The following is a 24,565-nucleotide window of genomic DNA, read 5'->3' as shown; positions in this document are numbered from 1 at the left end:
CAGTTTGCTGTCACTCCTGCAGGGTGGGTAAGCAGGCTAGGATTTTAAGGCTTTGCCTCCAGCAAGTTAGTGGCAAAGCTGGGCCCCAGGCTGATGGGTCAGGTATCACATTGTGCCTGGCAGTTGACAGCCCCTGCTAAAACTGCCTCTTGTCTTGGCAGGAAAAGGAGAAGGCCCAGTTGGCAGCAGAAGCTCTAAAGCAGGCGAATCGTGTTTCTGGAAGCCGGGAGCAAAGGCCTGCCAGGGAGAGGCTCTTGGAGTGGCCCGACCGGGAACTGGATCGGGTCAACAGCTTCCTGAGCAGCCGTCTGCAGGAGATCAAAAACACTGTCAAAGACTCCATCCGTGCCAGCTTCAGTGTGTGTGAGCTCAGCATGGACAGCAATGGCTTCTCTAAGGAGGGGGCTGCTGAACCCGAGCCTCAGAGTCTACCCCCATCAAACCTCAGTGGCTCCTCAGAGCAGCAGCCTGACATCAACCTTGACCTGTCCCCTTTGACTTTGGGCTCCCCTCAGAACCACACGTTACAAGCTCCAGGCGAGCCAGCCCCACCATGGGCAGAAATGAGAGGCCCCCACCCACCATGGACAGAGGTGAGGGGGCCCCCTCCCGGTATCGCTCCCGAGAACGGGCTCGTGAGGAGACTCAACACCGTGCCCAACCTGTCCCGGGTGATCTGGGTCAAGACACCCAAGCCGGGCTACCCCAGCTCCGAGGAGCCAAGCTCAAAGGAAGTTCCCAGTTGCAAGCAGGAGCTGCCTGAGCCTGTGTCCTCAGGTGGGAAGCCGCGGAAGGGCAAGAGGCAGGGCAGTCAGGCCAAGAAGAGCGAGGCAAGCCCAGCCCCCCGGCCCCCAGCCAGCCTAGAGGTTCCCAGTGCCAAGGGCCAGGTTGCTGGCCCCAAGCAGCCAGGCAAGGTCCTAGAGCCTCCCAAAGTAGGCAGCTGTTCCGAGGCTGGAGAGGGGAGCCGGGGGAGCCGGCCAGGACCAGGTTGGGCTGGCAGCCCCAAAACTGAGAAGGAGAAGGGCAGCTCCTGGCGAAACTGGCCAGGCGAGGCCAAGGCACGGCCTCAGGAGCAGGAGTCTGTGCAGCCCCCAGGCCCAGCAAGGCCACAGAGCTTGCCCCAGGGCAAGGGCCGCAGCCGCCGGAGCCGCAACAAGCAGGAGAAGCCAGCCTCCTCCTTGGGTGAGTGCACCAGGAACCGAGCGGCTGACCCCTACCCCAGCCAGGCCACGGGGTGGAGGGGCAGCCTTTGTGTGTAGGCAGTGCTGCCCCCAGAGCATAACCCCAGAGGCCTGGCCATGGGCACTGAGCCCTCCTGGCTGTGTCTTCCTAGACGATGTGTTCCTGCCCAAGGACATGGACGGGGTGGAGATGGATGAGACTGACCGAGAGGTGGAGTACTTTAAGAGGTAGGTGTGGGCTGCCTGCTCTCCCACTTGTGGAGGACTCCAGGTCCTGCCCACACTCAAGCCCCATGTTGTGTCTCAAGCCTCAAAAAGGCCTGCTCCCTTGGCCCTGACCCCTTGGGGAGGCTCACCGCCCCCCACCCCAGGCCCTCTCCCACCAGCCTGCCTGCTGAAAATCCACGGAGCAACTGGGCAGGATGGCGCATCTAGGAATGTGCAAGAGAGACAGGAGGAGGCATGTCAGGCCCCCAGAACCAGGACTTTTTCCAGCTATGTTCACTTTGTATCTTCACTTGCACATTCTCTGCTTTGCCTGGGCTGAGGTCAGTGAAGCAGTCTGGACCAGGAGTCTAGATGGCCATGAACATGCAGCCTACTGATACATGGCATAGGGTTGGGGAGGATAGAAGGGGTGGGGGCTGGCCAGGAGGCCTTCCCAGGAGAGGTGGTAACCAAGTTGAAACCTGAAGAGTAAGAATGAGTTGGCCAGACAAGATGAAAAGGTATTCATGCCAAGGGGGGCAGTGAGTACAGAAGATTAGGGTGAAAGAAACACAGCATACAGTCACCCTCCATATCTGCAATCAAAAATATTCAGGAAAAAAAAATAGCAATACATTACTAAATAATGCAAAATTTTTAAAATTAGTATTTTTGGCCAGGCACAGTGGCTCACGCTTCTTACTCTAGGACTTTGGGAGGCCGAGGCGGGCAGATCACCTGAGGTCAGGAGTTCAAGCCTGGCCAACTTGGTGAAACCCTGTCTTTACTGAAAATACAAAAATTAGGCAGGCATGGTGGCACGTGCCTGTAATCCCAGCTACTCAGGAGGCTGAGGCAGGAGAATCGCTGGAACCTGGGAGGCAGAGGCTGCAGCGAGCTGAGATTGGGCCACAGAGCAAGACTCTGTCTCAAAAAAATACGTATTTTTACAGGCGTTGGCTCATGCCTGTAATCTCAGCACTTTGGGAGGCCAAGGGGGGCGGATCACTTGAGGTACTTGAGGTCAGGAGTTTGAGACCAGCCTGGCCAAAATGGTGAAACCCCGTCTCTAATAAAAATCCAAAAATTAGCCAGGCATGGTGGCGGTGCCTGTAATCCCAGCTACTTGGGAAGCTGAGGCAAGAGAATCGCTTGAACCTGGGAGTCAGAGGTTGCAGTGAGCCAAGATTGTTCCATTGCACTTCAGCCTGGGTAACAGAGTAAGACTCTGTCTCAAAAATAAATAAAAATAAAAATATAACTACATAGCATTTACATTGTATTAGGTATTTTAAGTAATCTAGAGATGATTTAAAGTATATGGGAAGGCCAGGCACAGTGGCTCCCGCCTGTAATCCCAGCACTTTCGAAGGCCAAGGTGGGAGGATCGCTTGACCTCAGAAGTTCAAGACCAGCCTGGGCAATATAGTGAGACCCCATCTCTTATTAAAAAATAATAATAATAATAATAATAATAAAAGTATATGGGAAGAGCCATGCAGGTTATATGCAAGTACTACACCATTTTTTATATAAGGGACTTATGCATCTGCAGATTTTGACATCTGGGTAATTCCCAGCAGATTCAGAGGGACGACTGTACTTAAGGGAATGATGGAAGCCAGCCCAGCAGAGCTAGAGAGTCAAATACCAGATGAGGAAGGAAGTAGAATCCCAAGGCAGTTTCACTGTCTTCATACGTTGTCCCCTGGACCCAGTCCAGAAGCCACCAAGCCAGCAAAGCTCCTATGCCTGCTAAATACTAACACCTGAGAGCCAAAGAGGTTGTGTAGAGAACCTGGTTTCTTAGTGATGGGGACATGGTACCTTAGGAGTCCAGTGAGGAAGAGAAGGAAGCTCTGATTGTGCTTCTCCTGTGTCCCCCAAACCCAACAGGTTCTGTTTGGATTCTGCAAAGCAGACTCGTCAGAAAGTTGCTGTGAACTGGACCAACTTCAGCCTCAAGAAAACCACTCCCAGCACAGCTCAGTGAGGTACAGAGATCCCAAGAGTTACATCCACTGCCTCTCCCTGTGCTTGGCCACGCTCTATACCCCCGCCAGACCATTCTGTGCTCTGGGGCATAGGGAGTTGGGCTTTGGGCGTGGGAGCCCTGGCCTCTGTCTGCACCTCCACAGCAATGGCACAGTTGGCTACAGCCTCCAAAGATCTAGGCCCCATCTCCTCCTACAGCCACTCACCTGTAGGCCTCTGTTCTCCTATTACTCCTCCCTGGGCCCTCCTGCCCATGCTCCTGAAGGTCCCCTTCCTGGACTGGCATCTCCTAGGCCATCACCAGCAGGGTCTTACCAGCTGCTTTCAAAAGTGCCCAGATAGCCATCAGACCCATGGGGGCTGTCCTCACCCCTGATGTTATCAGTCCTTGTGTCAAGTCCCACTTCCTGCCCTGGGCTCCTCAGTGTAGGCTACCAAGGTGCTTCCTAGCTGAAGCAGTGTAAGAAGGGGCCAGCCCTGAGTGAACATCACGGGGGTGCAGATGGGCTAGGCCGAAGGCTTGTAGGTCATTTAGGCATGGAGGAGTTGATGGCAGCTCCCCAAAGCAGAACAAGTTCCATGAGGATATTGGTAGCCACACTGCCTCCTATAAGAAGAGACCTGGGTGCCAAATGGCTTTGGAATCCTCTCCCAGCCACCCACACAGGTCCTTTTGTCTGAAACAATGATGTACCAGATGATGATCTGGACTGGGAACAGAAAACTGGAGAAGGCACTGGGCCTGGAACCCTACTGATGAAGAGAAGGGCAGCTAGCAGGCAGGCCTTAGGCTGGGCTGGGGGCTGAGTGGCTCTGCAGTTTCATATCTCAATCCTCAGCTGCATCCCTGGGGTCAGGCCTTTTCTGGCTGGCAACCACATAGCTGTCCTGGAGACTATAGAAGGCTGGGGCAGGCAGACTGAGCTCACAAACAACTCGCTTCTCCTATGATGGCCCCACCTGTCTTTCTCCTCTTTCCAGTGCCAGGCCAGCTCCTCTCTGGGCCTAAGCAGCAAACTTCCTGGACCCTCAGCTCCCCAAGGGCAGCTCAGAAAGCCTGCAGCCAGGACAGCCTTCAGAGCTAGGGCTCCCTATGACCCTTGTGCCGCCCCAGAGTCCAGGGTCTTTATGCTCACTTTAGTTCTCCTCTGCTCGGAGGGGGCTGGGCTCAGTCAGCCCCCTTTGCCAAATTGAGATGCCCACAAGCCCCAGAAGCATCTTCCAGATCCAGGGTGCCATCCCGCCTCTCTTCTCCACCTCCATGGCAATCAGGAGTAGCAGGAACCCCAGGCACTTCCTCTGTTATCCCTACTGAGAAAAAAGAGATCGCGTCTCCTCCTACAAGCCCAGTTCTGTCATCCAAGAAATCAAACGCAATTGTCTCCTTCCACTCCCTCCTCTTGACCCTTTTTCACCTGGTCTGGCCTCTTTTCCAAGATAGCAGATGCCCCTCTCCCCACCCCCTAGAAAGTGCTCTCCTTTGACCTTCTTCACCCTCCCCCGGGCTGTGTACCTGGAGTCAGAGGCAGGAGCACAGCTGCATAGCTGGCCTCCTGTCCCCTGCTGATGGACAGCAAGTGCCAAAGGCTGGATCCACTCAAGGACTGTCCCACACCTTGTCAGGATCCCAGGACTGGGGCTTTGTCTCCCAACCCATTAACCTGCCTCCTCTGCTACAGGTGATTCAGGGAATCTGTTCAACATTTTCAGCCCAGGGAACAAAAATAGCCAGCTGTTCCTGCTACCAGAGACCCATGGGTACCCAAATGGCATGGGGAGGCTGGAGCATGGGCCGTCGCTTACTGTGATTCTGCTCTTTTTTTCTTTCTCAGGCCCTGCCCAGGCTGAGCTTCTTCAGGGTGTCCTGAGGCCCCGACTGCCAGCTGAAGGCCTACAATTTTTCCGTGTGCCCCACCTACCCGCCCAAGACCTTCTCTGCTCCCCACCATCCTGGACCAACCAAAAGCTGAACGGATGCCACACTGTGCTGGGGCCCCTTGACCTCAGCAGAGCCGCTTCCTGGTGCTACGCAGCCTCCACACTCAGAGCCCGTGGACTGGGCTGGCCTAAGGGCCGGGGCTGATGGTACTGCTAGCCCAACACTGCTCTCTTTGTGTTCAGTTTTTTTGTTTTTGTTTTTATTTTATTTTTTTCCAATTCTTTACTTTTGATACTGTGAAGATCTTTCATGCCGAAAGATAAAGCAACATTTGGACACAGAGTTGGCATGTTGGTGATTTGCGGGTCTGGGCGGGGAGGGAGTCAAGGGTGTGCTCAGAAGCATGGGCTCTCCCTTAGTCACTAACCCTACCATGTGCCATGCATCAGCAGTTTGGTACTGCTGTCCCATTTTACAGGTGAGGAAACTGAAGCTAATAGGAAAGTGACTGAGCTGAAATCAGTCTAGCCGATTAGGCTCGAGCACAGGCTGGTATGACTCTGGCATCTATGCCCAAATTTTCTCCTGTTGGGAGGTCTCTGGTATGTGAGCCTAGGGCAGTCCCTTCCCCACTCTTTCTTGTTTCCCTCTTTGCATGATGGGTGAGTTGGAGGGGTTGAAGTTGCTCTCGGTGCATCTGGATGTCAGAAGAGGTCTAGGAAAGACCCTGAGGATCTGTAGCCTGGGCCATCAAGGCCCCTCACACTGACTTCACACAGTCAGGGGAAGTTGGGGGTAAGTTGAGCTTTTTTTATAAATTAGATCTGATTAGGCTGGGCGTGGTGGCTCAAGCCTGTAATCCCAGCACTTTTGGAGGCCGAGACGGGTGGATCACAAGGTCAGGAGATCGAGACCATCCTGGCTAACACGGTGAAACCCCGTCTCTACTAAAAAATACAAAAAACTAGCCGGGCAAGGTGGCGGGCGCCTGTAGTCCCAGCTACTCGGGAGGCTGAGGCAGGAGAATGGCGTGAACCCGGGAGGTGGAGCTTGCAGTGAGCTGAGATCCGGCCACTACAGTCCAGCCTGGGTGACAGAGCAAGACTCTATCTCAAAAAAAAATAAATAAATAAAAAATAAATAAATTAGATCTGATTTTCCAGTGGGGGTGGGACATGTAGCTGAGGACTTGAGAGTTAAGAGGATAATGAACTCTTATGTAAAGTCAAGCAAACTACCTCATCCCCCGAAATGCATCTGGTTTGTAAATTTGGATTTTAATATAATGATTTTGCCCAAAATGCCCCTCACACACTTGTGTCCAAACTCCATGCCCCAAAATTTAGTTTCTGCTCCTAAAACCAACTCAAATTTATGTGGGGAGCTAACAGGGTCACTAAGAGTCATGTATTTGGGTGTTGTGAGCAGGACCAGAAACCATGTATCCTCCTCCATCCCTCCCAGGTTGAGACCTACCAAGGGACTGGCAGTAAGCACCAGCTTCTTTATTTTTTTTTTACAGAGATGGGGGGTGTTGCTATGTTGTCCAAGCTGGCCTCGAATTCCTGGCTTCAAGTGATCCTCCTGCCTTGGCCTCCCAGAGAGCTGGGATTACAGGAACGAGCCACTGTGCCCAGCCTAAGCTTTCTTTACTAAAGAAAAGAACAGCAGTGCCCACAGACTCACAATTCCTGGTCCCTGGTCTTTCCCAATCCCCAAGGGAAATGTGGACGCTGTGAAATCCCTGTGAAACCTTTCTCTGTAAATTTATTGGCTGTGTTCCCCTCTCCCATGGGCTCTTGTACTACACTCCCGCCCTGCAGTTGAATTGGCAACACTACCTAAAATTCTGCTTCATTCAAAATTTGCAGGTCTGATCAAGCAGCCCATCCTTCGTGCCTGGGCCCCTGACTCCAGTACTTGTTCCAGCCATGCTGGACGACCTTCCTCTCCAGTAAGGTCTCACAACCGCAGGTCTCCCAACTTTCACATATTTTCCTCCTCCTTTAATTTTCCCCGTTTTTCATGAATTCCTGTGTATCCTTCACATCCCAGCTAAGAGGCTATTGTACTATGAAAACTATGACACTTCCAAAAGCGGTACCTTGTCTTAGGTTTTTTGTTTGTTTGTTTTGAGATGGAGTCTCACTCTGTCGCCCAGGCTGGAGTGCGGTGGCAACATCTCAGCTCACTGCAAGCTCCCCCTCCCGGGTTCACACCATTCTCCTGCCTCAGCCTCCCGAGTAGCTGGGACCACTGGCGCCCGCCACCACGCCCAGCTAATTTTTTTATTTTTAGTAGAGATGGGGTTTCACCGTGTTAGCCAGGATGGTCTCGATCTCCTAACCTCGTGATCCGCCCGCCTCGGCCTCCCAAAGTGTTGGGATTACAGGCGTGAGCCACCGCGCCCGGCCCCCAGAATCTTTAACTTCAAGACCAGTTATTTGTCTATATTTCTAGTGTCAACTAATCCATAAGCTCCTCGCACACCAGGTATGTGTCTTGATTATCATCTGCTTGAGCGCAGTACCAATGCCCAGCACACACTTTTGAAGGAAAGAAAGCACAGAGCTGACCAAGTCATTCCTCCTTAGAAGTCTCTAATATTAAAGTTGAAACCACTTACTCTGAGAGTCACAGCAGGTATGCTCTGGTCGCAATCTCCTTTTCTGGCCTTAGCTCCGGCTTCCCCATCCCACCCTAGCCGCAATGCTGTTGCCTGGTGAATCTTTGTACTTGCACATCGCCAGACCTGTATTCCTGCAGCGCCCTGGCCCAGGACGCCTCTCCTCTCCCAGCCTGAGATTCCCACGCTTCCCTGGAAGCGCCCCCCAGGCAGCTCTGTTAGGGCATTTACAGTAATAACCGTTTACATTTATACAGGGCCTCCCAGTTCAAAACCACTGCCATCCGTTTCTGATGCGTCCCCCACCACTGAACATAGGTGTCACACAGGCGCAGTCAGGGCGGCAGGGTGCGTGGAGCGGTTTATCCCGCAACCCCGGCGGCCCTGGCAGGGATGGAAGCGCAGGCGGCCCACGCGGACTCGGCCCAGCGCTCCCGGCCCTAGAGGACGCACTGTCCGCCGGTAGGGGCGTGCCCAAGACGCCATGCTCAGGGAGAGGTTGGGGACCCGGCGGCCCGCCCCGACTCCGGATCAGCGGTCTCTGCTGCGTGCGTCTTCCTCTTCCGGTGGGCCTGGGTTGAGCCTTTTAGCGCATGCTCCAAGTCCTCCGGTGTCCCACAATGCCTTGCGGCCGGTTTCGCCCTCGGTCCTGGCAACTGTCGCGTAACCACCCAGGAAAGCGTCGACGCTTCGCCGTGCGAGAGCAGCTCCGGAGCAAATTTGTCCCTCTGCGCGATCCGGAACTCCGAGGTCGTTGCTAGGCGCCGACGTTCGCTTCTTCACATCGGATTGGGTCCCACGCAAAGATGAGGCGGGGTTTCGCCGTGGCGCGCATGCGTGCAGCAAAGAATGGAGGAGTCGGAACCCGAACGGAAGGTAGGAGAGAGGCGAGGCTCCTCGCGGGTGACAGCGGGCTTGAAGTGGGGAGCAGGCCGTGCCTGACTTACGTATGCTTGCAGCGGGCTCGCACCGACGAGGTGCCTGCCGGAGGAAGCCGCTCCGAGGCGGAGGATGAGGACGACGAGGACTACGTGCCCTATGTGCCGTTACGGCAGCGCCGGCAGCTACTGGTGAGGGGCCCACGTCCGGGGAGGGATGGGGCCGTGACCGCCGGTCGTAGGGAGGGCAATCTGAGGAGTGAGCTTTAGTACACCGGGGCGCGGCCCCCAGACAAACGAGGGACCGACGGCCTGATCTGAGGGGTAGGGCGGTTCTGCGCCTCGGGCACAGGATCCTCGTCCCAAAGCCAGGATCCTGACGCTGGCCCTGTGGACCCCATTCCCATTCTATCTGTGGGTCCCGGGTGGAACCTCAGCTCCAGAAGCTGCTGCAGCGAAGACGCAAGGGAGCTGCGGAGGAAGAGCAGCAGGACAGCGGTAGTGAACCCCGGGGAGATGAGGACGACATCCCGCTAGGCCCTCAGTCCAACGTCAGCCTCCTGGATCAGCACCAGCACCTTAAAGAGAAGGCTGAAGGTGGGCTGGGCAGCACTGCCGGGGCGGGAAAGGAGAAGCCGAGCCTGGCGCACCGTGTTGGTATCTGTCTGACATCTTCCACTTCTTTTCTTAGCCCGCAAAGAGTCTGCCAAGGAGAAGCAGCTGAAGGAAGAAGAGAAGATCCTGGAGAGTGTGGCTGAGGGCCGAGGTATGGTTGTAGCCAGGATAGTGAGGAGGTAGACTGAGTCTCCTCCTCTCAGCCCCAGGCATGTTATATCTCAAGGGATCTGGCTTCTCAGAAGTAGGAGCCAGCCCTGAGCCATGTCTTTCTCCTCAGCATTGATGTCAGTGAAGGAGATGGCCAAGGGCATCACATATGATGACCCCATCAAAACCAGGTATGTTTGTACAGTCTGCAGTTGCCCTTGCTTAGGATGGTACATGCAGGGTTGCTCCCAGGCCAGCTGTTCCCAGAGCTCTCTTGATCCCTGTTACCCATCCACAGCTGGACTCCGCCCCGTTATGTCCTGAGCATGTCTGAAGAGCGACATGAGCGCGTGCGGAAGAAATACCACATCCTGGTGGAGGGAGACGGTATCCCACCACCCATCAAGAGCTTCAAGGAAATGAAGTTTCCTGCAGGTAGTCAGGGACCGGAGAGAGATACCACACTTTTATAAACAAATGCCTGTGAGGTTATGTCCGAGCCCACCCTGAGTTCAGCCACATCTGCATTGGATCCAGTCACTGGGGCTGGAGGGATTTGAGGAGAAGTTTCTTTAGGTTCCTTGTTGCCCCAGCTGTACATGTTCATTGTTCTCTGCTGTTACGAAGCTTCAGGAGGAAAGTGCCATTGGGCATAGGCACTGGGTACAAGTCCTGGCTGCACCTAGCCTGTGGGCCTTGGACAAGTCTCTTTTTTGTTTTTTTTTTTTTCCTCTCTCTCTCTCTTGCTCTGAGCCTCAGTTTCATCATCTGCAACTTATAGGGGTAGTGCCAGTTTTACAGGCTTTGGGGCTCTGAGAAAGTACCTGTGAGTCACAAGGACGATGTCTGTTGGTTTTCATAGCCATCCTGAGAGGCCTGAAGAAGAAAGGCATTCACCACCCAACACCCATTCAGATCCAGGGCATCCCCACCATGTGAGTGTGGACTGTGGACCTGGGGTCCTTGAGGAGGGCAGGAACGGGGAGGAGCAATGGCTAGGTGTCCTTCATCTTCTGTTGAAATTGGCTCTCGGGTCATCCTCTCCCAACAGTCTATCTGGCCGTGACATGATAGGCATCGCCTTCACGGGTTCAGGCAAGACGCTGGTGTTCACGTTGCCTGTCATCATGTTCTGCCTGGAACAAGAGAAGAGGTTACCCTTCTCCAAGCGCGAGGGGCCCTACGGACTCATCATATGCCCCTCGGTAAGACAGGCTGGCCTGGAGGGCAGGCCAGAGACTGGGGCTGCCATCTGGTACCAGCCTTTGTCCCTCTGCCTGCAGCGGGAGCTGGCCCGGCAGACCCATGGCATCCTGGAGTATTACTGCCGCCTGCTGCAGGAGGACAGCTCACCACTCCTGCGCTGCGCGCTCTGCATTGGGGGCATGTCCGTGAAGGAGCAGATGGAGACCATCCGACAGTGAGTGCTGGCGCTCCCTGCCCCCACCTCTGCCACCTGCGAGTCCGTGGAAAAGCTAAAGGACCCTTTGTCCGTGGAAAAGCTAAAGGACCCTTTACCTTAGCCACTCCACACATCTTCACAGAGGGCTGCTGTGAGTCCAACCCTCAAGGAGCTCCCAGTCTAATGGGGAGGTCAGTTGGGGGAGGACAGAGGGATGTGGCCCGGTGCTGTGGGAGCACAGCAGATGGAATGGCGCACCTTGCTGGGGACATCTGGGAGGTGGGAGCTCAGAGCAGGCTTTGCAGGGAAGGTGACGTTTGAATTTGGAAGAGGAGCAGTCCAGGCTGAAAACACAGAGGTGGACGGCCCAGGAATGTCAGGGTCATTCAGTGGTCAGTAAAGGAGGTTGAGGCACTGGGGTAGGGCTGGATCCCAGTGGCACTTGTGTTCTTTCCGTGCTGTGCAGTCCTCTGCAGACCGCCAGAGGCCCTGGACCAGGCCCTCTGTTTACAGATGGGCCAGACCCCATCCCAGAGGCCTTTCTCTATGGACTTCTGAGTCTTAGGGAGATGTGGGCACAGAAAAGATGAAGCCAGTGGACCAGGAAAGTGAGCCCCAAGTAAAGCCTCTGGAGCTTCAGGACAGCGCTTCTGGGTGAGAGGACTGACCCAGGAGAAGGGGGAAGGGCGTGCTAGGCTGAGCGGTGGTAAAGATGGCTGCCTTGGGAGAGAGTTGCGTGCTATACATAGGGCAGGTGGTGGGAACGATGAGAAGGGGACAAAGAAATAGGAAGGAGGACAGACAGCAGAATAGATGCAGGGTGTCTGTTTGCCTTAAGGTAGGTGTTAGGCCAGTGGCCCCAACCTCAGGGTCTCTGCTTGGTCCCCAGCGGTGTACACATGATGGTGGCCACCCCAGGGCGCCTCATGGATTTGCTGCAGAAGAAGATGGTCAGCCTAGACATCTGTCGCTACCTGGCCCTGGATGAGGCTGACCGCATGATCGACATGGGCTTCGAGGGCGACATCCGCACCATCTTCTCCTACTTCAAGGTGCCTGCCCCCGCCCAGCCAGGGCACCCCTACACCACCCTACCACTGCACACCACATCAAACTGTGGAGACCCCACGCCTCTGACCACACCACCCACTGCTCATACTTCGTGGGCTGTGTGTCAGTTGCTCAGCTTCCTCAGACCCCATGCCCCTCAGCCCAGCCCTGCATGCCCTTGGTCGCAACCCCCCCCACTTCCTCAGGGCCAGCGACAGACCCTGCTCTTCAGTGCCACCATGCCGAAGAAGATTCAGAACTTTGCTAAGAGTGCCCTTGTAAAGCCTGTCACCATCAACGTGGGGCGCGCTGGGGCTGCCAGCCTGGATGTCATCCAGGTGGGCCGGCGCTCCTGATGGGCGGTCTCTCACCTGTGGGGGCTGGATCTGATAAGGCTCCCTGAAGCTGATTGGAGCCGGGGGTCTACCTTGTGGGAACTGGGGGTTTCGTTCAAAGCCCCTGACCCTTAACCAGGGAAATTTTTAGGACACCCAGCCCTTGGCAGCCAGAGGCTTCTGGTCACCTCATGGTCCAGATGATGGGCTGTGGCAGGGCTATGGCGGGTAAACCTAACCTCAAGATCACCTTGTGGTGGCAGGAGGTAGAATATGTGAAGGAGGAAGCCAAGATGGTGTACCTGCTCGAGTGCCTGCAGAAGACGCCCCCACCTGTGAGTGCAGCCAGGCCAGGCTGGGGCCAGAGTCCCTAGGACCAGGCAGGGCTTTGGAGGGGACAGAGTGCCGGGGGAGGTGAAGTGGGTGCCCGGGCAGTTAGCCCCTGACTGGAGTTTGTCTTTCCGGACAGGTACTCATCTTTGCAGAGAAGAAGGCAGACGTGGACGCCATCCACGAGTACCTGCTGCTCAAGGGGGTTGAGGCCGTAGCCATCCATGGGGGCAAAGGTCAGGGTGGTGCACACACTGGCTTGGACCCTGCCGCAATAGCGGCGCTTTACCTCACGCCTTCCCCTAGTTGGGCGGCCTGCCACTCCCCTATCCCGTGGTGGCTCTAACAGTGTCTGCCTGACCCTCCCCAGACCAGGAGGAACGGACTAAGGCCATCGAGGCATTCCGGGAGGGCAAGAAGGATGTCCTAGTAGCCACAGACGTTGCCTCCAAGGGCCTGGACTTTCCTGCCATCCAGCACGTCATAAATTATGACATGCCGGAGGAGATTGAGAACTATGGTAGGGGCCTGGGGCCCAAGGGCATGGGCTAGGCTGGGGAAGGGCCAAGCCAGGCACCTGGTGTCCAGCAGTGGGCCAGAGTCTGTCCCTCTCTCTGCAGTACACCGGATTGGCCGCACCGGGCGCTCGGGAAACACAGGCATCGCCACTACCTTCATCAACAAAGCCTGTGGTGAGTCTGTCACCAGAGCCACCTTAGCTATTCCCCGGGTCCCCTGCCTATGGCCACCCAGGTTCTGGCCACAGGGCCCAGGATGGGCCCTGATGCTTCCCCACTCCTCCACCAGATGAGTCAGTGCTGATGGACCTGAAAGCGCTGCTGCTGGAAGCCAGGCAGAAGGTGCCGCCTGTGCTGCAGGTGCTGCACTGCGGGGACGAGTCCATGCTGGACATTGGAGGTGACTGCGGAGCGGGATCCCTGAGTCCCCAGCCGGCGGGTGGCAGGAGGGGGTGCTGGAATTCAGAAACACGAAACAGGGACCGAGGGTGCCTAACAGGGTGCCTGAGGTCCAGGGCATGGATCCTGGCCCTTGACTTGGCTGATCCCTGTCCCCATTCCCCCAGGAGAGCGCGGCTGTGCCTTCTGCGGGGGCCTGGGCCATCGGATCACCGACTGCCCCAAACTCGAGGCTATGCAGACCAAGCAGGTCAGCAACATCGGCCGCAAGGACTACCTGGCCCACAGTTCCATGGACTTCTGACCCGATGGTCTTCCCTCCTCTCCAAGGGGCCTCGGTCCCCAAGATTGCCGCCAGTCTACACACACAGCAGCCCCCTGCACAGAACCAGCATCTCAGCTCGGCTGGCCTGGGCTGGGCCAGACTGGTCCTGGTTGCCTGTTCCCTGTGCTCCTCAGAATTACTATTTTTGTTTCCTTTCACCCCAGCTGCCATTAAAGCACAAACCTCTATCCCAGCCCTGGCCCTGCCTCTGTGTTTCATCTCATCTGCCCCCTGGTTCCTGGGGCAGACATCACCTGTGGCCTCTGGAGCCCCTCTGAGGCAAGGCCCCAGCGTCTCCCGCTAGCACTGCCAACACCCGGCCTGCTGGTACTTGGGCATGGAAGGAGCCACCGAGCTGGTGCCCGCCTCTGGGGACTCAGCATCTCTCCATTGGGTTGTGTGAATTTATGACTCAAGGAGGGACCACACTGGCAGGCCAAGGAGAAGTGCTTGGATTCTCTGGTCTCCCTGGCCAGCTGTCACAGCTCTCGGGCTCACTCTTCCTGTCAGTGGTGTGGTGTTTCAGGGGCTTCTCCTGAAGCCCCTTGGGGGGCTGCTGCTTGCCTGAGGCTCCCCACCCACTGCCTGCCTGCGCCAGCCACCTGTAGGAAGCCCTCTGCTCTGTTGACTGAGGAGGCAGCAGATGTCATAGAACTGCTGTTCAGGCCACAAGCTCCCCCTAAGCCTGCTCTGTGCCCAGCTCTGCTGAGCTGTGAGGATCTAGACGGGCCAGGGAGATGGCTACCTGGGAAGCTCTCAGGCGAGGGGAGAGAAAGACGCACACACAGAAACGTGGACGGCAGTCACAAGACCGCTGGCAGATGAAGCAGGATCTCGGCATCTGGCGAGAGGTAGGCAGGGAACGGCACAGGCGGCCACACTTCCTCTGAACCGGGCACTTTGTGTGTATGGCCACATGCTCATTCCAGTGGGACGGCGGTTGCTCAAGCCATATTTGTCACTTGGTGTGTGGCCTTGGGCAAGTTACTTAATTTTTCTAAGCACTGATTTCCTCACTGTTGAAATGGCGATGAGAATGCAAAGGACGTGGTGTCTGAGGTGGCTGGAGCTCAGGGCTGCCTGGGCACAGTGGGCACAGAGCCGGGTGCTGGGAGGCCTTTAGGAAATATTTCCTGGCCAAGTGCATGCCCAAACGGCATTCCTTAGCCTGCTTCCATGTTCTCTCCCAGAGGTGACCCTGAATGACCTGAGACTGTTCCAGAATAAAGATACACACACACAGCCCCGCTACTGGTCTCCTGCTAGGCAAGCCAACAAAATGAGCCCCCAGCAGGAAGCAACGCTTTAAATGAACATGTGACCTCTCCGGGGCCCACTGGGACCTGCCACCCACACTCACGTGGTTGGGGCCATTCAGGGGTGTGGATCCCATGTGGACTGGATACCCAGCGTGAGCGTATACCGTGAGGGCCTTTGTGCTCTCGGACAGCGTGTAGTGGTCAGGGAAGGCCTCCAAGAGGAAGAGGTGACCCACCACCCCAGGCGGCACAGTGGTGAGGAGGCCCCGGAGGGGCTGGTCTGGGGGAATGAGCCTGGGGGAGATGGAGGCCAGAACACACGGGCCCCAGAGTGTTGGGCTGAGGAGCCAGGGCTGCAGCCCAGGAAAGGGAGAGACAGGGTGGTCTTGGGTTGTGGAGAGTGCTGCATGGGGCCCCAGTGGGGCTGTGTCCCCCAGGGGGATGCCAAGGCTGGCAACGTTCAGCGGCTCGTCGGGTGGAGAGGAGCAGGTGAACATGAGAGATTTCAGGGAGAAAGAGCAGCAAGATGGGGTGAGGCGCTCAAGCTGGGACGCCGAGTGGGAAAGCCAGGAGTTGGCTAGAGAAGGGTCCCGGCTGGAGGCACGGCCAGGGAGTGTCAGGCCAGGGTGCACAGCTGCCCAGGGCGGGTCGGGGGAAGGCGGGAACGCATGACGCAGGGAGCCAGCCTGCCACCAGACGCTCGTGCCCAGCTGAACCAGGTGCGGGCGCAGGCTGTTTGCCTTCAGGTGGCCAGGGACTCCCTCCAGGTAGGTGTGGGCACCTTGGGCAGCCAGAACCCCAGGAAGGAAGTCCACGCTGCCCCAGCCCGAGCTGAAGACAGGTTCCCCTCCCCCCGCCTGCGGCTGCTCTGGACGGAGGGACGGGAAGTGGACAGAAGGGGAAGTGTGAGGAGTTCCCGTCCCGCCTGTCATCCGTCTCCCCAGGTCTCGAAGCGGCGGCCCTGCTCCCTGCCGTGACCATGGACCCTGTGGAGACCCCTATCAAGGATGGCATCCTCTACCAGCAGCATGTCAAGTTTGGCAAGGTGGGGACTCCTGGCTGCCAGGCAGCTGCCAAGGACCAACAGTGGGTGGAGAATGCAGCCTCCGCCCCTGCCTCGGACAGCCCAGGCAGACCTGGGAGACTTGGGAAGGGAGTCAGGGTGAAGGATCCCACCCCAGGTATGGGGAGTGGAACAGAGCACGGGTCTCGGCCAGAGATGGCAGGGGCTGAGCAGTCTCTGCCAGACCCTGCCTCTGGGAGAGACGGGGAATACAGGAGTGGGAGAGGGTCGAAGGCTCAAACCTCCCAGCAGGGAAGAGCTTCACGGCCTCTGACCCACTGCGGGCCCTAGGGAGGGTGAGGGGCTGAGCTGGAGTCCCAAGGGTGGAGCCCCTCCCTGCAGCGGCACTGTCCTGGGAGCAGTGAGACAGGGGGGTCACCTCTCCTCGGCAGTGGCCCCACACCCCCGCAGCTCAGCTGCAGCTGCTGCCCAGGCAGATAAACCGTCGATTTCCTTTGCTCGAAGCTATTTGCATGTTTCCTTCCTTACCAGCGTGAGGCGGAGGCCTCCCTCCCACCCCAGCCCTTGGCCTGTGGCCCAACTGCCCCTTTTTGGGGGCAAGAGGGAGCCAACATAATGGCAGTGTCTGGTAGTCTGCCCGGCCACTGGAGGCTTTACAAACATGACCCGGTAGCAGCCCCAACTCGTGTTCTCGTGGCCTTTTGAGAGACGACACTGATGCTTGTGGAGGTCACAGTTCGGGAAGAGCGGGCTGGGATTTGAACCCAAGGCTGACCAGTCCCAAGCCCAGCCAAGGCCTCCTTCCTGGCGCCCTGAGAAACTAGGGAGCAGAGGCCTGCTCCTGGCTGGGAGCGTTTGCCAAGCAGCTTGTGCTGAACCGAGTGGCACGGAGAATCTGCCACCCAAGAGTCTTCGCTCTCCCCCGCCTCTCCCGCAGAAGTGCTGGCGGAAGGTGTGGGCTCTGCTGTATGCAGGAGGCCCATCAGGCGTGGCACGGCTGGAAAGCTGGGAGGTCCGGGATGGTGGCCTGGGAGCAGCAGGTGACAGGTCGGCAGGGCCTGGCCGGCGAGGGGAGCGACGGGTCATCCGCCTGGCTGACTGTGTGTCGGTGCTGCCGGCCGACGGTGAGAGCTGCCCCCGGGACACCAGTGCCTTCCTGCTCACCACCACCGAGCGAAGCCACCTGCTGGCCGCGCAGCACCGCCAGGCCTGGATGGGCCCCATCTGCCAGCTGGCCTTCCCGGTGAGTGCGGCGGGCAGGGGGGTGGTTGGGCTGGGGCACCTGCCCCCCGCTTGTCCACCTCCATGCTCACTCACATCCCGTCACCCAGCAAGCTCCACCGAGCACCTACAATCCTGGGAAAAGTAAATCTATAATGACTCTCAGAGGGCCACGCGCGCCGTGGAGAAAATGGACCGCCAGGGGAGCAGGAGGAAGTGAGGGTGCGACGGGCAGGGTGGTCAGGGAAGGCCTCTCAGAGGAGGGCCCTGAATGACAGGAGCCCACTGGGCAAAGGTCTGAGGACAGGGGCAGCCTGGGGAGTTGTGAACAGAGGCAGTCCCGTGGGCAGAGGCCCCGAGGTCGGACAGTGTGGGGTGTTTAAGGGCAGAAAGAAGGCGACATGGCTGGAAGGATAGGAGTGCAGGAGGAAGCCAAATCACGGAGCTTAGGGGAGCAGCTGAAACGCCCCAGGCCATGTGTGTGGTTCTGTTCTGAGTGTGAGACGAAGGCTTTGGAGGGTTGTAGCCAGACACGTTTGTAAAGCCCCACAAGGTCTGTGATGGGTCAAAAGGAAGTGAGCCTGGGGGTTCTTCAAAGAGGTAAACAGAGTTACCATGTGGCCCACAGGTCCACTCCTAGGTGTGTGCCCAAGAGAACTAGAACAGGTGTTCAAACAAAACATGTACATGTGAGACGGCAGGATCGCGTGAGCCCCAGAGGTCGAGGCTGCAGTGAGCTGTAATCGTGCCACTTCACTCCAGCCCGGGAGACAGAGCAAGACCCTATCTCAAAAAAAACCCCATAGCAGCACTACTCACGGCCACCAGAAGGTGGAAACAGCCTACGTAGCCATCAGCTGACAAATGGATAAACAAAACGTGGTCTGTCCACAAGATGGAATACTACTCAGCCATAAAAATGAACAAACGGGCCAGGCGCAGTGGCTCACGCTTGTAATCCCCCACTTTGGTAGGAGGATTGCTTGAGCCTAGGAATTCAAGATCAGCCTGGGCAACATAGTGAGACCCTGTCTCTAAAAAAAAAAAAAGAAAAGGAAAAAAGAAAAAGAAATGCACAGACTAGGTAACTCTGTTGGGATAGAAATCAGATGAGTCTTGCCAGGAGCTGGGGGAAGGGAGAAGTGGGGAGTGGCAGCTCACGGGTACAGGGTTTCCATGTGGGATGATGGAAAAGTTCTGGAACTAGACAGTGGCAACAGCTGCACAACCTTGTGAATATACTAAAAAGCACTGGTGGCCGGGCGTAGTGGCTCACGCCTGTAATCCCAGCACTTCGGGAGGCTGAGGTGGGCAGATCACCTGAGGTCAGGAGTTCGAGACCAGCCTCAACATGGAGAAACCCCGTCTCTACTGAAAATACAAAATTAGCTGGGTGTGGTAGTACATGCCTGTAATCCCAGCTACTCGGGAGGCTGAGGCAGGAGAATCAGTTGAACCTGGGAGGCGGAGGTTGCGGTGAGCCAAGATGGCGCCATTGCACTCCAGCCTGGGCAACGAGAACAAAAGTCCATCTCAAAAAAAAAAAAAAAAAAACTGGGGAAAAAAAAAAAAGGTGTAAAATGGACCGGGCGTGGTGGTTCACACCTGTAATCCCAGCATTTTGGGAGGCCGAGGCAGGTGGATTACCTGAGGTCAGGAGTTCGAGACCAGCCAGGCCAACATGGTGAAACCCCACCTCTACTAAAAAAAAAAATTACAAAAATTAGCCGGCCATGGTAGCACACACCTGTAATCCCAGCTATTACTTCGGAGGCTGAGGCAGGAGAATTGCTTGAGTCTGGGAGGCAGAGGTTGCAGTGAGCTGAGATTGTGCCACCGCACTCCAGCCTGGCTGACAGAGCAAGACTGTGTCTCAAAAAACAAACAAAAAAAAAATGTAAGATAGTTAAAACAGTAAATTTTATGTTCTCTGTATTTTATCATGTTTAAAAAATAAAAAAACAAAAGGCAGTTGAGGTTAGGCATGGTGGCTCACGCCTGTAATCCCAGCACTTTGGAAAGTCGAAGCACGTGGATCACCTGAGGTCAGGAGTTCAAGACCAGCCTGCCCAATATGGCAAAACCCTGTCTCTACTAAAAATACAAAAAATTAGCCAGGCGTGGTGGTGGGCACCTGTAATCCCAGCCACTTGGGAGACTGAGGCAGGAGAATCACTTAAACCCAGGAGGTGGAGGTTGCAGTGAGCTGAGATCTCGCCATTGCACTGAAGTATGGGTGACAGAGCAAGACTCCATCTCAAAAAAAAAAGGCAGTTGACAGGAGCAAGGAGCCCGGTGAGGAAGCTGTGGCATTTGACCCGGCCGTGTTGCTATGGGCCAGGGTGGTCCTAGTAGACGGGCTGAGTGGGAAAGAGCTAGAGGACAACTGAAGGCCTGGGTGTAGGGATGAGGCATAGGCAGAGATTGGGGGCACCTTGCAGGGTCGTAGCAGGTGGTTGCAGTGAAATGGAAGAAGACACCTGGGGTACTGCTCCCCGCCCAGCTCACACGTGTGTCCCAGTGGGAACACTCCTGTCGCTGTACTGCTCGAGGCTGTCAGAGACATGCAGAAGCTGGCGCAGCCAAGCCCAGGGGCTGCAGGGGACATCCCCTAGTGTCCCCAGTGATCTGCAGCTCTGACACCCTCAAGCACCGCACCTCCTTCCCAGCCCAGCACTCTCAGTGGGGAGCCAGGTGGGAGAACAGGCTCAGAAGGGACCCTGGCTTGTGGTGGAGTCCTGGGATACTGACCCCAAGGGAGGAGACAGGGCATGGGAGTGTGGTGCTCCCACCTTTGACTTGAACTCATTCCCCAGGGGACAGGGGAGGCCTCCTCAGGATCCACAGATGCGCAGTCTCCCAAGAGGGGTCTGGTCCCCATGGAGGAGAACTCCATCTACTCCTCCTGGCAAGAAGGTAAGTCGGAGGAGGTGCAAGGGCAGCCTCCACCCCCACACCCAGGGCTGGGTCTTTGGGGGACTGACCGGGATGTCCTGGCCACCTGCCACAGTGGGCGAGTTTCCCGTGGTGGTGCAGAGGACCGAGGCCGCCACCCGCTGCCAGCTGAAGGGGCCGGCCCTGCTGGTGCTGGGCCCAGATGCCATCCAGCTGAGGGAGGCCAAGGTCACCCAGGTCCTCTACAGCTGGCCCTACCACTTCCTACGCAAGTTCGGCTCTGACAAGGTGAGGTGCAGGGGTGGGAAGGGTGGGGGGCCGACACCCTGGACCCTCCTGCTAATCCCCACCCGTGTCGCCTGTGCCCAGGGCGTGTTCTCCTTTGAAGCCGGCCGCCGCTGCGACTCGGGTGAGGGCCTCTTTGCCTTCCACACCCCCTGTGCCCCCGACCTGTGCAGGGCTGTGGCCGAGGCTATCACCCGCCAGCGGGAGCGACTGCCAGAGCTGGCCAGGGCCCAGCCCTGCCCCCTGCCACGGGCCACCTCTCTGCCCTCCCTGGACGCCCCCGGAGAGCTGCGGGAGATGCCACCAGGACCTGAGCCACCCACCTCCAGGAGGGTGCGCCTGGCTGAGCCCGGACCCCAGAGCCTGCCGCTACTGCTAGGCCTGGAGCCCAGCGATCCGGCATCCGGGCTCTACGCCTCAGTGTGCAAGCGTGCCAGTGGGCTCCCACGCACGGAGCACCTCTATGAGAACCTGTGTGTGCTGGAGGCCAGCCCCACACCGCACAGCGGGGAACCTGAGCGGCACGAGGGCCCTGGCGGCCACAGCCCCACAGCCAGTCCCATCTACCACAACGGCGAAGACTTGAGCTGGCCCAGCCCAGCCCACGACAGCAGTCTGGAAGCCCAGTACCGGCGGCTGCTGGAGCTGGATGAGGCAGAGGGCACAGGCCGCCCTGACCCTCAGGCAGGCTTCAAGGCCAAGCTGGTGAACCTGCTGAGTCGTGAGCGGAGGAAGGGCCCTGCCCCTTGTGACCGGCCCTGAACACCCAGCAGAGTGGTGGCCAGAGGGGAGAGGTGCTCCCCCTGGGACAGGAGGGTGGGATGGTGGGCACATAGTGGGCCCATGCGGACACACGCCTGTGTCTACCCTGGCCTGCAGGAATGAGGCAGGCCGCCTGTGGAGGACCTCCGCCCTGCCCTGCCCTCCACATATGCGGTGTGCAGACTCGCAGATAATAAAGCTCAGAGCAGCACCCAACAGGGGCACTCACGGCACACGCCCCTGCCCACGTTCATTGCAGCCAGCACCAGCGCCCTGTGCCGGTTCCAGGGGCACAGGTGACCTGGGCCTGACCTGCCACCCATGGGCTCAAATCCACTGCGGCAGCAGACAGGATGGAGATCATTAGGACTCCATGTGGCCCTCCATGGCCAGAGTGACACGAAGAGGCAGGCGGAGGGAACCGCTAGGCTTGTTTGTCAGACTGGGGAAGGAGCAACATGAGGGCCCAACTGGAGACCCGGAGGCCCGAGCTGGGGAGCTGGGAGGAGGCAATGGGGGCAGGGAGCAGGTGGAAGGGATTTCAGAGACGCCCTCGCCCCACACACTTGTTCCCTGCTGAAACTCCAACAATTTGCAGATACTTCTGGGAACCCACGGCCTCAGTCTCCTCATCTGTAAAGGAGAGAGAACAAACGATGTATCAGGCATCGTCCTAGATGAGAGTTTTGCTGTGTGCCTACTCAGTGCCAGGCACTGGGGGACATGGCCGTGTTCAGGACAGCCTTGGTCCTGTTCGGGAGCCGACATTCCGGGGGAGAGAAGTTTCCTGAAGACTTCCATGCTGCGCTCCCTCCTCTGCTCCTGCTGCTGTTGCCATCCTAGGAGCCAGCCATGCGCACAAGCATCATGCCTCCAGGGGTCTGGCTGCTTGGCCCCTCACCGCAACTCCACCTCAGCTGCCCACACCCTTGGCACATCCTGAACCTCATTTTCAGGACGGACACATAATTTTTGCTCTCTTGTGTCCAAGCCTCATCCTCTGGCCACCTCCTCCTTCCAGCTCACTTCCTCTCGCACGGCCAATACCGCCCCTGCCTAGCCACATCGACCTACCGGGACCCGTTTCTGGCTCTTCCAGGCCTCTGCCCACCATCCCCTCTGTTCTCCATAGTCCCTTCCCCCCTTCTCTCTCCTTTCATCTTGTTGGTCTGGCAAGGCCCCGGCCTTGGATGAGCCCAGACCTCTGTGCCTGCACACAGCCGCCCATAGCCAAAAAAACCCATTTAAGCAGGCTGACTGCATCCTTAACGGTGCAGGGCAGGCGCTCCCTGCCACCAGAGACCCTGTTCCCTAGAGGGGCAGCTTTTCTCCTCCCCAGAACCTCCTGTCTGTCCCCACCCAGTGTCTCCTCACAGGCATGTTGGGGAAACAGGTCAGGCTCTCCCACTGCATCTGCAAGTGTACTGGCATCCATCCGTCTTCTTCCCACCCCTACAGTCGCAACAGTGTTTGTCCCCAGCTATGCTCTGATCCCGGCTCCTCTCACCTCAGAGCTTGGAAATTTCAGCTCTCTCCTGGGCCCATTTATCCTATCAGCAGCTTTTCCAGCCACACCCAAACACGCTCTGTAATGTCACATTTTAAACCTTCCCTTGCCCTCACATTCCCCTTTGGCCACCTCCCTGTTTCTCTGTTCCTCTTCACAGCAAAAACTCTTCAAAAGAGTTGTTGATTACTTTCATTTCCACTTTCTTACCCCTATTTTCCCCTCAATTAACTCTCCTTCATCCCCATGATGCCATTATGTGGCTCTTATTAGAGTCACCAACGTTATTCTCCAAAACAAAAGCAACAAGGACTTTGACTTCTCAGCAGCACTCAGCTCTGGTTCTTGAAACACCCCCCATTACTTGCTTTTCCTCCTACCTCATAACTCTGTCTTTCCCAGCCTCTACTGCGGCCTTCTCTGAGTTCTTCCCAGGGTCCTAGGCTCTGACACAGTGTAGCTCAACCCTGCTACACAAAGAATCTCCTGAAAGCCTATAAAACTGTCCATGCATGTTCTGTGAGTGACCTACCAAGAGAATAAACAATTTTAAAAATCCATTTCACACGCAGGGGCTCTGAGTTCATCAGTCTGGGTAGGTGGGGTCTGGGCCTCAATGCTCATTGGGTTTCCCGATGATGGTAATATGCAGCCTAGGCTGGGAACCACTGGCCTCAGCAAGCCAGTCATTCTCCAGGTGTCACAGACCCTTGGTGCTGGCCCCAAAGGTCTGTCTTCAGTGCAGACCTCCCCCTGAGCTCCAGATTTAGTAATCCCACTGCACACGGGACATCTGGATGTGGAAAAGGCATCTCCAGATCCCATGGGTGAAAGGGGGTTGGGGGAATGGAGACTGGTGTTCTTCCAGCATGTGTGTGGACACAACGCAAAGCCTGGAGGGATGCTAGAGCCATGGGGAGGAAGATTTCAGCTTACTCATTCATGCAAGCACTTCCTGATGGGTAAGGCCTTAGCAAGCTGAGCCCAAGAGGCGAGCAGTCAAGGTGTTGCTGCAGGCACCCCCCACTCCCTACAGTGGCAAACCCAAGCCCAGTCCTTGGCAGCTCAACAAATCCCAGGGCACACTGAAGGTCACCCAGAGAGTCAAGGGCATGGCTAGAACCGACTCTGGGTGCCCAGCATGGCATCCTTTCCTTCAGTACAAATCTGAGCTGCTTTGTTTCATAGGGATTTCTGTGGTATTCCAAGGGGACTGTGGGAAAGTCCTTGGAAACCACCAGGACTCTAGAGGCCTGGGCCTGGAGCCTCAGGAGTCTTGGCCACCAGAGGGCGCTGTGTCCCTGTCCAGGTCCAGTTGCGACCCAGGGGCTGCCTGTGCTGGGAGGCTCCCGGGCAGTCCGGGACACAGACCTGTGCTTTCCACCAGCCCAAGGAATGGGAGCCAGGGGTCCTCTCTGCTGGAGGACTGCCAGGACCCCCAGGCTGCCACCTCTTCCTTTGCTCATTTGCTGTTTCACTTTGTCAATCCTTCCTTTCTTCGTGTGTTCATTCACATCCACTGTGTGTAGGCCCTGGGGAAATGTTAGACAAGACACATAAGCTGTGTGTCTTCATTGTCCTAACAAAGAGCACACCCTGGAAAGAGCACCGCAGAGAGTCCCCATTCCCCCAGCTCCCTCCACACATGCACTCTGGAGATGCCTCTTCCACATCCAGATGTCTCGGGTGCTATGGGATTCCTAGGTAAACAAACACTTCATA

General features: G+C 57.0%; 3 protein-coding genes across 26 annotated transcripts in view; all 3 read left to right on the top strand.

Annotated features, from left to right (window-relative positions):
- The window catches only part of FAM193B (family with sequence similarity 193 member B), a 35,572-nt gene extending 29,968 nt beyond the window's left edge, over positions 1 to 5,604 (top strand). For 14 of the 17 annotated variants that reach the window (XM_031666637.1, XM_031666636.1, XM_021940020.2 and 11 more), the window contains 4 exons: positions 162 to 1,182; positions 1,334 to 1,409; positions 3,285 to 3,382; positions 5,216 to 5,604. In XM_031666637.1, the coding sequence (XP_031522497.1) occupies positions 162 to 1,182; positions 1,334 to 1,409; positions 3,285 to 3,381 (1,194 nt within the window). In that variant the 3' untranslated portion in view covers position 3,382; positions 5,216 to 5,604. The remainder of the gene's footprint in view (positions 1 to 161; positions 1,183 to 1,333; positions 1,410 to 3,284; positions 3,383 to 5,215) is intronic. The other 3 variants (XR_004183926.1, XR_004183925.1, XM_031666646.1) reach the window with 3 other exon arrangements.
- A 2,084-nt stretch (positions 5,605 to 7,688) lies between these two features.
- DDX41 (DEAD-box helicase 41) lies at positions 7,689 to 14,083 on the top strand. The gene is made up of 17 exons (XM_003900598.5): positions 7,689 to 8,764; positions 8,848 to 8,958; positions 9,204 to 9,363; positions 9,458 to 9,532; positions 9,662 to 9,722; positions 9,830 to 9,966; positions 10,394 to 10,466; positions 10,583 to 10,736; positions 10,815 to 10,951; positions 11,823 to 11,985; positions 12,190 to 12,321; positions 12,582 to 12,653; positions 12,788 to 12,884; positions 13,019 to 13,168; positions 13,269 to 13,340; positions 13,456 to 13,566; positions 13,733 to 14,083. The coding sequence occupies exons 1-17, from the start codon at positions 8,738 to 8,740 to the stop codon at positions 13,867 to 13,869; spliced, it is 1,869 nt and encodes a 622-aa protein (XP_003900647.1). The 5' UTR covers positions 7,689 to 8,737; the 3' UTR covers positions 13,870 to 14,083.
- A 125-nt stretch (positions 14,084 to 14,208) lies between these two features.
- Positions 14,209 to 23,403, top strand: DOK3 (docking protein 3). 8 transcript variants are annotated; one of them, XM_009209651.4, is made up of 7 exons: positions 14,209 to 14,741; positions 15,081 to 15,404; positions 16,094 to 16,194; positions 17,111 to 17,416; positions 20,211 to 20,310; positions 20,405 to 20,577; positions 20,659 to 23,403. In XM_009209651.4, exons 3-7 carry the CDS (start codon positions 16,129 to 16,131, stop codon positions 21,334 to 21,336), a joined length of 1,323 nt encoding a protein of 440 aa, XP_009207915.3. In that variant the 5' UTR covers positions 14,209 to 14,741; positions 15,081 to 15,404; positions 16,094 to 16,128; the 3' UTR covers positions 21,337 to 23,403. The 8 variants fall into 8 exon arrangements, with proteins under 8 accessions (XP_009207915.3, XP_017815667.2, XP_021795713.1 ...); XM_017960178.3 differs by lacking the exon at positions 15,081 to 15,404; XM_021940021.2 differs by having other exon boundaries at positions 20,211 to 20,577.
- The last annotated feature ends 1,162 nt before the right edge of the window (positions 23,404 to 24,565 follow it).

This window comes from Papio anubis, chromosome 5 (assembly GCF_008728515.1).
Source record: "Papio anubis isolate 15944 chromosome 5, Panubis1.0, whole genome shotgun sequence".
NCBI lineage: Eukaryota > Metazoa > Chordata > Mammalia > Primates > Cercopithecidae > Papio > Papio anubis.
This window is presented reverse-complemented; position numbering and strand designations above follow the sequence as displayed.

Bases quoted from the DNA above. Each gene is read 5' to 3' on its own strand.
- DDX41 (XM_003900598.5), top strand. From the start codon at position 8,738: ATGGAGGAGTCGGAACCCGAACGGAAG. The intron at 10,467-10,582 runs GTGAGTGTGGAC...CTCTCCCAACAG, and splicing joins ATCCAGGGCATCCCCACCAT to TCTATCTGGCCGTGACATGA. The intron at 13,567-13,732 runs GTGACTGCGGAG...CCATTCCCCCAG, and splicing joins GTCCATGCTGGACATTGGAG to GAGAGCGCGGCTGTGCCTTC.
- DOK3 (XM_021940022.2), top strand. From the start codon at position 15,818: ATGACGCAGGGAGCCAGCCTGCCACCAGACGCTCGTGCCCAGCTGAAC. The intron at 16,195-17,110 runs GTGGGGACTCCT...CCTCTCCCGCAG, and splicing joins AGCATGTCAAGTTTGGCAAG to AAGTGCTGGCGGAAGGTGTG. The intron at 17,417-20,210 runs GTGAGTGCGGCG...CTCATTCCCCAG, and splicing joins TCTGCCAGCTGGCCTTCCCG to GGGACAGGGGAGGCCTCCTC.